General features: G+C 40.5%; 1 protein-coding gene across 1 annotated transcript in view; it reads right to left on the bottom strand.

The window, feature by feature from the left end:
- LOC145391921 (uncharacterized) overlaps positions 1–15828 on the bottom strand; it is a 216960-nt gene that overhangs the window by 57946 nt on the left and 143186 nt on the right. Inside the window, exon 9 of the mRNA XM_080266412.1 lies at positions 10922–11155. Coding sequence (XP_080122538.1) covers positions 10922–11155 — 234 coding nt within the window. The remainder of the gene's footprint in view (positions 1–10921; positions 11156–15828) is intronic.

The raw sequence follows: 15828 nt of genomic DNA, 5'->3' as shown, positions 1-15828 counted from the left end.
TTATGTTTTTATCCAACTTCGAAAAGGCGCCTCCCCCCTCCCCCATTCACCCCTGCTCTTACAGATCCCCCTCCCTCCATCCCTCTTAATATTCTCTCCCTACCTCCATCTCACCCCTTACAACTCTCCCTCCCTCCATCCCTCCTTTCTCAACTTTCCCTTCCTCCATCCCTCCTCTTACAACCCCCCTTTCTCCTCCAATCCTCCTCTTTCAACTCTCCCTTTCTCCATCTCTCCTCCACCAGCTCTCCCTACTTCCATCTCTCCCCATACAACTCCCCCCTCTCCATCCATCCATCCCCCCCTCCCTCCATCCCCCTTACATTAACTTCCATGAGTCGCTGCTCCCCTAAAAAAGCCTTAAATTTCTCGCATTTTTCCCTCGCCCCCAAAAATGAGTTTCAAAGGGAATATTTTCTGTCATTTTCCATTCACTGGCAAGGCCCCGAGACTCCCTGAGTTGCTCTTCATCTTTCCCTTACCGCTGCCTTCCTTCCTTCTGTTTTTCTCTCCTTTTCTCCCTTCTCCCTCTCTCTCTCCTTCTCCATCTCTTTCTCCTCCATCGCCTTCTCCCTCTCCTCCTTTTTCTGCCTTCCTTCTCATTTTCCTTCTCCCTCTCCCTTCCCTTCTCCTTTTCCATTTCTTTCTCCCTTTCCACCACCACCTCCTCCTCCTCCTCATTCCCTTTTCTTTCTCAATCTCCATCTCGTTCTGCTGCTCCTGCTTTTTCTTCTTCTTCTTCTCCACCCTGTCTCAGTGAACGGGGCTGGGGCCTGATTGACTACTGCCTACCTTAAAAGCGCCAGGCAAGGCTGCCGCACCACCCCCGAACATCCACACTGTGCATTTTCCACACTGCGTCTACAGACGCCCTGTTACCTCAACGTACCCATACATAATGTCATGCCTTAGTTATTTATTTATTATTCATTTTACTTTATTACTTTCTCTTTCAGGTTATTCAAACTGGTAGCTTATAGATAAAGTATTGTAGAATGTAACTTTTCCTTTTCAGTCTTTCCTATGAAATTTCCATGTAAGTTTTTCCATGCCTCATAGTGGTCCTTCTCACTTTTTCCTGCCAGTATTAACTTCAGAGGGGGGGGGGGCTCCTTGCTTTACTGCCCTTATCCTTCAACATGTAAAAGTAGACCTCGTAGTCATAGTCTATCTGTAAAATGCATCCTGTTACTGTTTGCTCTCCTTTGTATTCCTCCTCCTCCTCTCTATCTACCTACCTACTTACCTACCTATCTGTGTATCTATCTATCTTCTGTGACCTTCCCTAGTCTCTCCTTTCGTATTCCTCTACCCCTTTCCTTCCCACTTCTTTTCTCTCCCCTCCTCCTCCTCCCTCACCCTCCACCCTATCTCCCTGATCATATCACCTCGTTGCCTCTCTCCCCAGGGTATAAATAAGCCTGGGAATCCCATATGAGGAAAAAAATGCCGACTTTCCTGGCAGCCCCCAAAATATTTCCATTCACACTGTCAGTCCTGTAATTGATTATATAGTAGTCGTAGCCGAGATGTAGGTAATAGTGAGTGGATATGTGGGGAGATAACCTCAGTTCACTTGTAGCCGGTGACATGAGAAGATAGAGATGAATACTGGGGTTTATTGTAGTTTATTTCTTCAGAGGGAATATCTCAAAATTTTATACTAAGTTTGTCTCACAAGAGGTATTGAGGTGAGAGTGGTTTTATGTTTGCTCTCTCGCAGCCTCTCTTGCTAGACCCCCTTTCTCTCTTCTCCAGCCTCCTAACGCCTTCTGTCTTCTCGCTTCTTTCTCGTATATGAGAGCTACTGTCACGTGGATTATACGGTTGTCAAATGTTCTAGAAGCCTGTGTGTGTGTATGTGTGTATTCCTATCAGGCGTCACGAGGTGCAGACTACACATTCCTCAGAGGGAATGTGCAGACGATAATATTTCCTGCCGGCCCTACCCATGACTGACTTAACCTTCTAGATTACATCTATGCTACTAGCTATTATTTATTTATTTTTTTGAGTCCTGACAACATAATGATTTTATGAGGCCTATTCTCCTCGGTTAAGGAAGCTCCCTGACACCTTTTCCTAATCGATTTATGTTGCTTATTACACTTTACTGGCATATTCTTTGATATATATCCTTCTAAGGCCGCCATACCCTGCATATATAAGGTACAAGAGGAGCTCCCTAACACTTTTTTTTTTTTTTAAGCAATTTACTTTGATTATTACACCTTGTTCTCCAATTCTTTTAGATATATCCTTCTAACATGGCCATACCATACATACATAACGTACAAAATGAGCCCCTTAACACTTTCTCAGAAGCGATTTATTTTCTTTTTTACACCTTACTGTCCAATTTTGTGTTATATAAATCCTTCTAACATCGCCATACTCTGCGTGTATAACGTACAGAAGGATATTAACCAACCATATAAAAGAATAAATCGCTAAGGAAGAGGTATTAGGGAGCTTCCTTATGAACCTCAGTCCTTACACCCCGGCAAAGATTCTCGTCGGTAAAGGAAGCTCCCTAACACCTCTCCCTTAACGATTTATTTATGCATAAAGCTAGTTAATAATCAATTTTGTGTTTAACTCGGAAATAAAAAGCTGTAAACAGTATACAAAAGAGTAGCCAGGTGTATAAAGCAATATAAATCGCTAAGGAAAAGGTGTTAGGGAGCCATAGCCTTCATTTACCCCATACATACCAAAACTCGAATCTGTTTATATTCTTCTCATGATGCTGGAAAGAGAGAGAGAGAGAGAGAGGCCTTCACGTGGTGGCACTGATATAACTAACAAGCCCTGTATTCTCGGCGCGCTCCCTAACACCTTTTCCTTAGCAGTTTATTTTTGGATACGGCTGGCTAATATTGTTTTGTACGTCATTTATGCAGAGTATGGTGATATCAGAATGATTTAAGTAACACAGATGAGGACGGCAAGGTGTAATAAGAAAAAGAAATCGCTTAGGAAGAGGTGTTGGGGAGCTTCCTCTACACTTTACTGCCTGGCTCTACAAACGTCCCTCATCCCTCCCTCTATCCCCCGTAAGGAGGATGGTGGACTGCAGGAGGAGGGCAATTTCTGTCCAACTCTCTAATGCAAGAATTAACCTTTCCCCCTACTCCTTCATGTATGCAACAGGTCAACTCTGGAACTGTCTTCTTCTGTCTGCATTTCCTACTGCCTATGACCTCCAGTGTAGGTAGGTACAGAGAGTAGGTAAGTTAACCGTTACTTCTAGTTCTTCATGTATGCAACAGGTCAACTCTGGAACTGTCTTCTTCTGACTGTATTTCCTGCTTCCTATGATCTCAAGTGTAGGTAGGCAGGTAAGTAGGTAGGTAAATAAGTAGGTAGGTAAGCAGGCAGGTAAGTACGTAGGTAGGTATACCGTTACTCCTAGTCATCATATATGGAACAGGTCAACTCTGGAACTGTCTTCTATTGTATTTCCTTCTGCCTATGACCTCCAGTCTTCTAAACGCAGTGTGTCCAGGCATCTCGAATTGAACGGATCTTGAACTGGCTATCTGTTATCTTGTTTATATTCTTTTCTTGGAGGGAACAGTCTTCCGGGTTTCTGGCCTTTGGTTCCTTCTTTCTTCCAATAAAAAAAATAAAGATCAGCCTCTATTTTATGAGCTGGACTAGAGATAAACAAGAAGGGGCATTCAGAGAGTGTCATAAAGACTTTGTAGTTACTTGTAGAGAAGTATATTTTAGACTTGTGGTCGAGCGGCTTTTATATCTTGTAGTAGTTTCCCCACCAGATGTCATGTAGTGACGGGAGAGGTAAAGAATAGTATGGGACTATTTTTATTTGTCTTGGAAATATTAAACAGGTATAACAGTATAAGTCCCGGGTAGCTACCTCCCTGTCTCGCTATCTCTCTCTCTTTCTGTTCTAAGGCTAATCTCCGTCTCGACCTCTCTCTAGGGTCGCTTGTCTCCTTCTAAACTCTCTTTTCTAAAATCTGGTGTAGTAGGGGTGTGTCACATATGTTCCTCATGGCAACAGATCTTTCTCACGAGAGGACTGCTGACAGCTAACTGCATCATCTCCTTACTGGCCACTGTCGTCAGCTTTCCTCCGTGTAAGCATGTTTAGCGCTGCTAGATTCTCGCAGACACAACACCTTCTCATCATTTGACTTCCTGCTTCTATCTGTCTCTCTATCTATCTATTTATCTATCTATCTATTATGTAGTCCTATATTTGCTCGGCCGCGCGAAAATGGCGTACCATCGACATTTAATAGTTATAATATATTAATACATACTACATACACATTATAATGAACTTATAAGCTAATTAAGTGAAATACATAATATTGTAAAGTAACATAATTGTATGAATATTGTATACATATATTATTCATAGTAAATAGTGATTATTCAGTAATACTACATTTTAAATAAGTTGTATACATATTGGAATAAATGCATTAAAGTAAATTATTTAACTGTAATACAGTATGTACTTGGGATATTATAGTGAAATGCATACATGCAAGAATAAAAATAGTTTAAAATTAAGATTATTGTAAGAGTTATTAATATTTCATTCAAAGATAATGGTACTGGTCTGTCATATATGGGTCATTCTTCTTTGTGTTATTATTATTATTATTATTTTTTTTTTATATATATAATTAATACTATATACAAAATATATACACTTCATTCAGGGTGGTTAACTGTGATGTTAACTCTCACCCCACTAAATAATGACTCCAAATTAGCAATTCTTGCATGCATTCTGTGCATTGCCAACAGCAATACTGCAACCACAATGCAGATGATTATAAAGACAGAAGGTGCTTGGCTATACACATAATATGGGTTGAACATACTCAAACTCAAATCTTCCCAGGGCTTCATTGTTTCATTGATCAGCTGCATAGTTTCAAACTTAGGTGAAGTCAGCTTAATACTTGTGCTCATGTTTAAGTTCATATCAGGCAGTGGGTGGAAATGTTTGTGTGTATGGTTGATAATGGCGTAGTGATTGATGGTGGAAAAAGTAGACATGGATGGTGTAAATACCGCACAGTAGTCTGGTGCTATGTATAATCCTGAGGCTGATGTATGAGATGGTGGTATATCTGGACAGACTATGTAAACTGATGTGTTATGAGGGAAATAAAAAAACTGCGAGTGTCCAATGCGCTGATGGTGTACAAGTTTATCTGGAGCAAAAGTGAAGTTGCAATGATGATGAATATTGTTATTGCTGATGATAGCCATTTCACAAGGGACCGTATCAGTAGGCTGAAACGTGAAAATGTACGCAGGACAAAGATGAACAGCATGTAAGGATGTGTGGCACTTTCGCTCAATCGTTGACTCACTTGCGAAAGTGACAGTGTCTCGTCTCTTGGAGACCATGACGAGTTCGGTGTCTGTGTCGATGTTGATGATGACCAAAGTGTTGTTGTTTATATAGGGGAAGGGGTGTATTTGGTATACTGTGAACAGGTCTTCCGTGATGAATGGTACATGAACTATCACTGATGTTGGTGTTAGTGTTGCTTCTAAGTATGGGTAATATTGCATAAATTCCCTACTGCGGAACAATGGCTTCAATTTATGTTTATGTATGCCTTGACTAACTATCTGACGTAGCTCATGAACTGGGAGTAAGTCATTCGTGATCTTGCCATCACCAGCATTCGAAATTCCTTGCATAAGTGCCCTGAAATGATCTCTAGTGTTCTCTAATTGTAGTAGAATCGTGTCAATATGTTCTGTGATGATGGAGAAGTGCTGGAAAAGAGTAACGTTGCCCTCTAAGTCATTTATTTTATCTATACTCTCGAGAGCTACGTTTTCTGCTTGTTTCAGATTTTTCACAATTGTCTTCATTGCCGAGTTCTGTCCTGTGATGAATTTATCCTGGTATGTTAGTACCTGAGCTATCTTATTAAATTTGTTGTTTATTTCTTTAAGGTCATCCTCTGTAGCCAATCCAAAGATGTTCCCAAGAATTGCGCCACCCAGATCGAACAAACCGCGCTTTTGGCGAGTACGTGTGATGTTGTTCCTGTCGCTCAGCACCTCCGTTCCATAAGATGGGAGATCTTGGATCATGACGAGCATAGTTGACTTCGCCTGTTCTAGTTTCCATTTCGCTAACTTCACCATTTCATCCACTTCCTTGGTGATATGTGATTGTGAAACATAATTCCCTATCTTGAAGTCCAGAGTTCGCATCGGCGTCGCAAGTCTTTCTACATAAGTAGGTAAGTCATACAAGTAATCTAGACTTATTTCAGTACTCATGACGTCCTTGACGATTGTAGTCGTGGCCGTTGGAGCTATGAGGCATCCTTGTCGTACTATATGCTTGGGGTCTAGGTGCGCATATACTCTTACTATGTATAGGAGAATCCATAGCATAAGTCCCTTCATCGTAACCTACCGAAAAAAAAAAATCTATTAATTTCCTGTGGTTGATGATAGTGATGATGTGCGTTACGGTTGGTTGTTATTTCATTTATAGAAGGAGTTTAAATCGATATTTAATTCTCGTAAATGATGTACTGTAGATTTCATTGGAATAATTGCACCTATGTTCGATTGTTTGGTATATGACCTTAATTTCTTTTTGTAATCATTGTTGTGTTCTTGCTTGGTTTCTTGAGGTACGTTTGCCTGTTCGGTTGTATCCGAGGCTGAATAATTATGGGATAATTCCCTTGAAACTCGTTTTAAATGGTCAATATGAACTTGTTTTTCCTCGCCACTTGAAAGTGACTTAATTAAAACTTTGTTTGCCTTTATGTTAATTACTCTGTATGGGCCCTCAAATTTAGGGGATAATTTATTGTCTCTCGTATGAATGACTCCGTAAACAATGTCTCCTAAGCTGATAGGTGAATCTTTTGCCTTCTTGTTAAATGCCTCCGTCATTTCTTCCTTGGACATCGTTAATTGTTTTTGCACTCTTTTGTGAATGTCCTGGAATTCACGTAAACGGAGTTTAGAGTAATCATCGTAATTGTATATAGGCATGCTGTCACCTTCTAGGAGCTCATATGGTAATTTTTTATCTGTGCCATATATAATGAAATGTGGTGTGTCACCAATGGATTTATTTATAGACCCATTAATGGAGGCCTCTACTCTGGGAATCCAATCATCCCAGCTTGCATAATTTTCACTGAGAATGTGTCGTAGCACATCTAATACCTTTTTATTTTGTCTCTCTACCAACCCATTCGATGCTGGGTGATAGGCCAAAACGTTAACCTTTTTAATGTTGTATTGTTTACATATTTCTTGTAAGATCTCAGAATTAAATTCTCCTCCATTATCACTTATTAATACCTTTGGGGTAGTAAAGCGACATATTACATTATCTGTTATTGCCTTTGCTACTGTCTCTGCTGTCTTATCTTTAATTGGAGCTAAAATGACATAACGGGAAAAATGATCCGTTGCTACGAATAAGTATAGGTTATTATTGTATGATAATGGCATCTTGAGTAAATCAACAGCGACAACGTCCCATGGTTGATGTGGTACAGGGTAATTACCCATCGGTGCAGGTGTGATTGGGTATCCTTTGTGTTTCGCACATGATTCGCATCTGTCTATATGATTGTTTATATCTCTTCGTAATGAAGGCCAGTAATATAATAGCTGGGCTTGGTTGAATGTCTTATCCTTTCCAGGGTGTCCTGCATGTGGGCTGTCGTGTATCATTCGTAATACTTGGGGTATCATGTCATTAGGTACTACCAACTGGTTAGTATTTCTTTGGCGTTTTGGTTGTTTAGAGTTAATTTTGTATAATGTATTATTGACCATTGTGAATTGTTCAAGTGGGACATGCAGTTTGGGTAATTGTATGTCATCTCCACTTTCTAACTTGTATATTACTTTTGACCATACTGGGTCAAGTCTTTGTGCCTTTGCGATATCCTCGTGGTTTGGGATATTTCCTTTGAGATCTAACGCCGCGACCTGAATTGTGTTCGGGTTCCTAGATAACCGCTGCCACCAAATGTCATAAAGACTTTGTAGTTACTTGTAGAGAAGTATATTTTAGACTTGTGGTCGAGCGGCTTTTATATCTTGTAGTAGTTTTCCCACCAGATGTCATGTAGTGACGGGAGAGGTAAAGAATAGTATGGGACTATTTTTATTTGTCTTGGAAATATTAAACAGGTATAACAGTATAAGTCCCGGGTAGCTACCTCCCTGTCTCGCTATCTCTCTCTCTTTCTGTTCTAAGGCTAATCTCCGTCTCGACCTCTCTCTAGGGTCGCTTGTCTCCTTCTAAACTCTCTTTTCTAAAATCTGGTGTAGTAGGGGTGTGTCACATATGTTCCTCATGGCAACAGATCTTTCTCACGAGAGGACTGCTGACAGCTAACTGCATCATCTCCTTACTGGCCGCTGTCGTCAGCTTTCCTCCGTGTAAGCATGTTTAGCGCTGCTAGATTCTCGCAGACACAACACCTTCTCATCATTTGACTTCCTGCTTCTATCTGTCTCTCTATCTATCTATTTATCTATCTATCTATTATGTAGTCCTATAAGAGCACTGTACCCGCGTCCACCAGTTTGATCTAAGAGGCGCGCACCTGACCTTGTCCTGTGACCTTGACCTTCACATACCATCATAATCAATTTATTTTATTCTCCCCTGACCCTTAACCCTTCCAAGAAGTTTCGTATAAATCGGATGAATTCTCTCTCTCTCTCTCTCTCTCTCTCTCTCACACACACACACACACACACACACACACACACACACACACACACACATTCTCTCTCTCTCTCTCTCTCTCTCTCTCTCTCTCTCTCAGCAGCTGTAACTGGGAATAAGTGTCAACCATACTACAATTAATATTCTCACCGTCGGACCAAATGCAAAAAAGTACAATATATGAAATAAGATAATTTGCCAGCCATAAACGACAATTATTTTGAGTGAAATATTTTGTTGCTCTACCTACTGATGTTACGTTTGCAGTCATACGTGTAAAACTCTTGTTTAAGTTGATGTATTAATTCGATCTATCTGTTTATCTATCTGTCTATCTATCTATCTACCTGTAACATCCTTCCATCCATCCATCCACCTATCTATCTTTCTATCTGCCTACGTACCTATCTATCTATATCTATCAACCCATCTATCTCTCATACACCCTTCCATCCATCTATCTATCTGTCTATAACAGCCATCCATCCATCCACCTATCTATCTGTCTATATATCTATCCATATTTTTTCCCGCCAACAAGAGGTTTTATTCAAAAGGAACACCACTTACAGCAGAATAGGCGTGAATCACATTTTTAGTTCACTCCTCCAATCTGAAAGTCTCTGAAAATTATTAAAAACCTTTGCAACATCCAGACTAGATGATATGGCACGGGGCTGAAGGGGCTCCACTTGGCAATACATGTTTTCCCTCCTCGTTTATTTATTTGTGGTCACTGCACTACTGACGGCAATGGCCCCTCTTTATTTTACAACGTTTCACTTTTTCTGACATTTTCATCCTGTCAACAAAGTCGTCTACAATGGGAGAGTTTTTTATTTACATGCGGTGCCCCCAGTGTTGCATTACTGAGGTGGGTCGGAATGTGCGTTGATCCACACTAAAATATTTACTACTTGCATGGTGGAGCGCAGAAAAATGCCTCCACTTCAACATCCAGGACAAATATTTGTTGTTAGAAGAGAAACTAAAGGCTGGAAGTCTGCACATTTGTCATTTCCAGAGAAAATTAAACAAGGAAGGCTACAATACTGATCTGTTTATTCTGAAATGTAAAAACAACCGTATTTAAAAGACTGGATGTTATAGGCACAGGAAAATACAGAAGGAAGAAATCAGATCAAGAGTTGACCAGCTGTATACACGATCTTTATTCTGGTATTAGAGAGTTTGACAGAAAAGAGGTGAGAGCAAATTGTCTGACGGATTTTACGTGCCACTGAAACGGTGAAGGATACATGCAGACGGTTTAGGAAGGCAGTGACCACTGAAACAGCGTCAGTACAAAAAGAGATTATGACACTGTAGTGAGGAGAGAGAAAGGATGTTGAAAGGCAACAAATGGAAGGGAGTTGAAAAGCATTTGACTCTATCCTCTTCAGAAAAGTTGTATATGGTGAATCCCCAATCCAGTTCACTGATAAATGAGCTGTACTCCACAGTGAGGCATTAAAAAAAAAAAAAAAAAGCTCCTAGAAAAAATCAGCAACTGTGCAGTACAGAATCGGTTCAGCACACCCTATATCTGGGAAGCAGATTTTAAAAGAAAAGGAATGTGACCCTTTAGTGACACATCTCGAAAGAAACGCCAATGATGCTGCAAGACAGTGAAGGACTGACTTGTGGCCTGTTAAAATATAAACAAAACTGTGGCGGGATTAAAAAAAGAGTATTTGAACTTTTGATGCAAAGAATATGATAATGTTTCTCTTCCTCAAATCAGAACTAATATATAAATCAGTAACTGGGTGTACCATCGGAGCAAGTAGATCACTCTTTATGACGACTTACCATTGCCCTTAAAGTCTCAATCGATACACACTCACCCAACCAACAATTCATTTACCTCTCAGTCTGCCTTCATCCACGACGCTGTTTCCTGATCCAAACAAGAGACGGCGGTGGTGATGGAGCTCATTTCTTTGATTCCATCCTCACACTGCCCTCGATTACTACAGCTACACACATATACATTTTTCAACCCATCCATCTACTTACCTTTTACTTCGCCTACATCCATGGCAACCATTTGTATATGATATTCCATCATCGTTTCCCAATCCAAACAAGAGATGGCGGTAGTGATGTTCATTCCGTTGCTTCTGTTCTTAAGTTGACCACCATATCCATACCTACACACATACACACTCATCCACACATCCATCCACTTACCTTTTAGTCCACCTCCATCCACGGCAACCACTTGTATGTGATATTCCGGCGTTGTTTCCCGATCCAGGCAACAGATGGCGGTGGTCACGAGGCCGGTGTCTGGGTTGATGGCGAACATGGCCTGGCCCGAGCGTTCTTCGATGATGTTCTTCTCGATGGAGTAGGTGAGGCGGCCGTTGGCGCTGTTTTCCTGGTCGTCTGCATCCCACGCCCACACCACGCCCGCAGAGAGGTCTGTGGGAGTGACTGACCTGCTCCTCAGTCTGACCTCTGACCTGTTTCCTCAGCCTGACCTCTGACCTGCTCAGATAAAGATGTGGTCGGAGCTCTCCTAAGCCCGTTAAAATGGCGCCTGCCCAACGATTCGCCTGCTGTGTGTATACCATGGAGTTTATAAGGGACGTCATGGCAAAAGAGGAAGGTGAGTGCACGTGTACGTGTTGTCTTTTATGTTAGTTAGCAGGTAGGTTTAGTTTAGAAATTAGGGAAAATAGTGAGGCAATTGAAGTGTCAAGTGACAAGTTGAAAGGCTGGGAGAATTAAGCTGGAATGGTGAGTGCTAAGGCAGTGAATGTACAGGAAGTGGAAGCAGAAGTGATAGCAAAGGTAGATAACTTAGAAACTAGGCTAGTTACGGTTGAGACCATACTGGATGATTGTGATGGCTTCCAGCCAGTCAAGGGAGGGTGCAAGGCTAAGGTAAGTAGCAGTGACAGGACTGTGGCTTTAGGGACAGGTTTCAGGTGCTGGAGGATGAAGTGCAGGATGAGTCTCACCTCATCCTTGTTGAGGATTCGTTGATTAGGCACCAGGAGAAGGAGTTTTGTGCTAAGGGTTCTAGGAGGAAACAGTTTTGCTTTCCTGGGTGTAGGATACAGGTCGTGACTGAGAGAGTTGATGACTTAGCAACACCTCAGGGGATTTGGTCTCTGTTACTGTGCAGGGACTATTGATGTAGCTTCAGGCAGGTCAGAGGAGGTTCTTAGGAAGTATAAGGACTTATTAAGAAGTTCAAGGAATGCCATAGGAAGTTAGCTGTCTGTGGTTTGTTACCAAGATTTGAAGTTGCTCCTGTGATCCTGAGTAGCATGATAGGAGTCAGTAGCAGGCCAGAAGGTCTGTGATGAAAGGAGGGGGTGATGTTTGTTGATGTTTAGGATAATTATAGTCATGATAGGGGTTTGTATGGTAGAGGCGGCCTTCACCTCAACAGGGTAAGAGAGGCTAAGTTAGGTGGGGTACTGGATGACAGTGTCAGGCATGCTATAGGTAGTGACAGCGAGGTGGAAAGAGGGACAGTTAATGGCATAATGTGGGTTGGGTAAGTGAGGTGAGACCAGATCACCAGGATAATGAGGTGCACCTGAGCTCACCTTGGGTGCACATAGAAAATCAGGAGATTAGTGAGAAGAGAGGGACTGCCAGTCATCAATGGCTTAAAGAAGCGTTAAAACAATTAAACAGGCGAAGTTTAGTGTCTCACAGCCCTACTTGATCCAGCCATACCATATATATATATATATATATATATATATATATATATATATATATATATATATATATATATATATATATATATATATATATATATATATGCGGCAAGTATTATTTCAGAGCGCAGCACAAAAATTAGTTATGCAACTACCGAAAATCTTGACATAATTATGATTACAGGTATATCGAAAGTTCCACAGAGTAGTAAAGCTATTCTTTTCAGTGTAATATACAGACCACCCAAGTTAGATGATGAAAATGGTATAATTCTGTATGACGAAATGAATTAGTCATAAAAGACAAAGATTTCGACTGGGAGGGTTTAGTAATCTGAATATTGACTGGAAAAATTCGTGTCCAGCTGAAGAAGGGAACAGGTGGTTAGAACTGATGGACGATGCAGTTCTAAGTCAGGCAGTGAATACACCAACGCGCGGTAATAATATTCTCGACCTTCACCCAGCAGCGGACTGTGATCTAATACATTTATGTGATGTTGGTGACAATTTTTTAGTAACAGCGATGATAACATCATTAGTCTTGAAGGAAACATCAACTGTAAGACCAGTATAAATAACCTTTTAGTTCCCAACTTAAAAAGAAAACTAATTTCAGTACCATGAGAAAGGAAATTCCTAATACTAATTGGATCAAGTTACTACAGGTGGATAAGATTGAAGAAATGTGGAAAATATTCACTAATCGATTGATGTCTAACGAAAAAAATATACCGAGAATTTCCTGAAAAAATAATCACATTAATAATCTGGTCTGGATGTCGAAGAATACCCAAAAAACCATTGGTGGCAAGAGAGGAGCATATAAAAAAATATAAACATACAGGAAAAAACGATGAAAGTACCCAATATTTTACACTACAGCGGCAACGTACGCAAATTATTAGGAAAACTAAACGAGACTACGAGGCGAAAATTTCTCGTGAAGCAAAACCAAACCCAACATTATTTTTATTTTCATTATGTGATGAGTAAGAAAAATGTTAACGATAGGCTAAGCCCTCTAATAAGCTCTGAAGGTGGTCTCATCCATAATAACCAGCAATAGCAGCATTATTGAACGACTTTCACAGGGTTTTCACAAAAGAAGAGTGTAAACATTCCCATCCCACAATCAGCTTGCACAGGACCACAAGATGTTAAGTCATCAATCAACGAAGTGACAAGACACGAAATGTTATTTTAAGAAAATCAACCCAAATAAATCAACTGGCTCAGATCAGATATCTCCTCGCATACTGCATGAATGTTACAGACAGTCAGTCTTTCCTATTACTAAAACATTCAATAAAACATAAACTGAAAGTAGAGTACCTAATCAATGGAAGCCCGCTAATACATCACCGATCTTTCAACAGCGAGATAAAAAAAAAAAAAAAGGGCCACAGATTACCGTCCACTATGCCTAATGTGAGAACTAAGCAAAATTTTGGAAAAAAAAATATTATTAGAGATAAAATTACCATGTTTCTCAATAATCATAATCGTATAACAGACAACCAGCGCGGGTATCGTAACAGCAGATCACGCCTCAAATTTGTTTGATATTTTTACAAACATATACGATAACTGGGACGCAAAAATACCGTCGGATGTAATCTACCTACATTTCCATAAAGCGTTTGATAAGGTTCCCATCTAAGACTACAAGACAAACTAAAAGCCCAGGGCCTCTCTATCAAATTATGTTCATGGATTGGTGACTGGTTAACGAATCGTACGCAGAGTGTAGTGATAAATGGCGAATCATTAGACTGGCTAGAAGCAACAAGCAGGGTTCCTCAAGGGGCAGTTCTAGGACCAGTTCTTTTTCACTATTTATATCAATGATCTAGAACATGGATTCACTACTAAGGTAGCGAAATTTGTAGATGACGCGAAAACTGGAGGCAAAGTAGTTACGAAAGCAGACTGTGAATGTATACAAAACAAACTGGATAGCTTACTAAACCGTAATGAAAAATGGCAGATGAAATTTAACATAGATAAGTGTAAGGTAATGTACTTTGGCAAGAAAAACCATTAAATATGAATACCTCATGTTCAATATCCCATTGACGGAAGTAATGGACGAGAATGATTTAGGAGCAACGACCTCAGAAACCCCAACAGTGTATAGCAGCCAGTAACAAGGCAAACAAAATGCTTGGCTTCATCGCAAGGTACTTTGATCATACAACGACTGATGTAATTTCTAAGCTTTATACGTCATTAGTTACACCACACCTAGAGCACTGTGTACAGCAGTGGCCCCCCAATCTTATTATGGACGAAAACAGAATTAAAAGTGTGCAGCGCAGAGCCACAAAAATGATCCCATCGCTACGAAATTTACCCTACGAAGAGCCACTAAAGAAACTGAATATGTTTTATCCGAAAAAGCAACGACTTAGAAGAAATCTAATCCAAGTATTTAAAATACTTAACAACTCTGACGAAGCTAGACTTGATAATTTGTTTGAAATACAGAATGATATTGTGCCTAGAAATAATGGAATGAAACTCAAACGCAAGAAATACAACACTAATATAGGGAAAAACTAATTTAATATTCGCGTAGTGGAACAACGGAATTGGCTGCCAGGAACAGCAATTAGTACAGAAACTATTGATACGCTTAGAGGTCGGCTAGACAAATATTTTGAGTCTACAGGCTATAACTAACTTGGTGTTGTTTATTGCCAGGTTGTAGTGATGCTGACGACTGTCAGACCATTGATTAATAACGAGAACTTTCGGTGACCGTGTTTACTTTTATTTTACTGATCTGTTGAAAAGATATTACACTGCACTGTCGTACCGCTTCTGCCTTTCCTATAATATTTCCATGCGTCTTCTTCCAATAAGCGTGGTGTTTTTTACCAGCCGCGATAGTGAAGCTGATATTGTTTTCGATTTGTCTGTGTGTCTGTCTGTCTGTGTCTGTTGGCACGATAACTTCGCAACCGCTCAAGATATCATCACAAAATTTTACAGGTGCGTAGTAGGGATGAAAATCTCTTACGAGTATTGTTTTCAGCTTGTCTGTCTGTCTGTGTGTCTATGTGTCTGTTAGCACGATAACTTCGCAACCGCTCAGTGCAGCATGGACGAACATCTACGGGTTCGAAATTGGTGAAAGTAGGCCAAGGTCTGTGTGTCTGTTAGCACGATAACTTCGCAACCGCCCAGTGCAGCAAGGACGAACATCTACGGGTTCGAAATTGGTGAAAGTAGGTCAAGGTCTGTGTGTCTGTTAGCACGATAACTTCACAACTGCTCAAGATATCATCACAAAGTTTTACAGGTGTGTAGTAGGAGTGACAATCTCCTACGAGTTCAAAATTGGTGAAGGTAAGTCAAGGTCAAGGCCATATTCCGAGCCGCGCTAGATATGTATTGGCTCGCGGCTGGTGT

The sequence above is a fragment of the Coenobita brevimanus genome, chromosome 20 (assembly GCF_032717465.1).
Source record: "Coenobita brevimanus isolate Jiangsu-jjx chromosome 20, ASM3271746v2, whole genome shotgun sequence".
Lineage (NCBI taxonomy): Eukaryota > Metazoa > Arthropoda > Malacostraca > Decapoda > Coenobitidae > Coenobita > Coenobita brevimanus.
The sequence above is the reverse complement of the archived record's forward strand: the minus strand, read 5'-3'. Positions and strand labels throughout refer to the sequence as shown.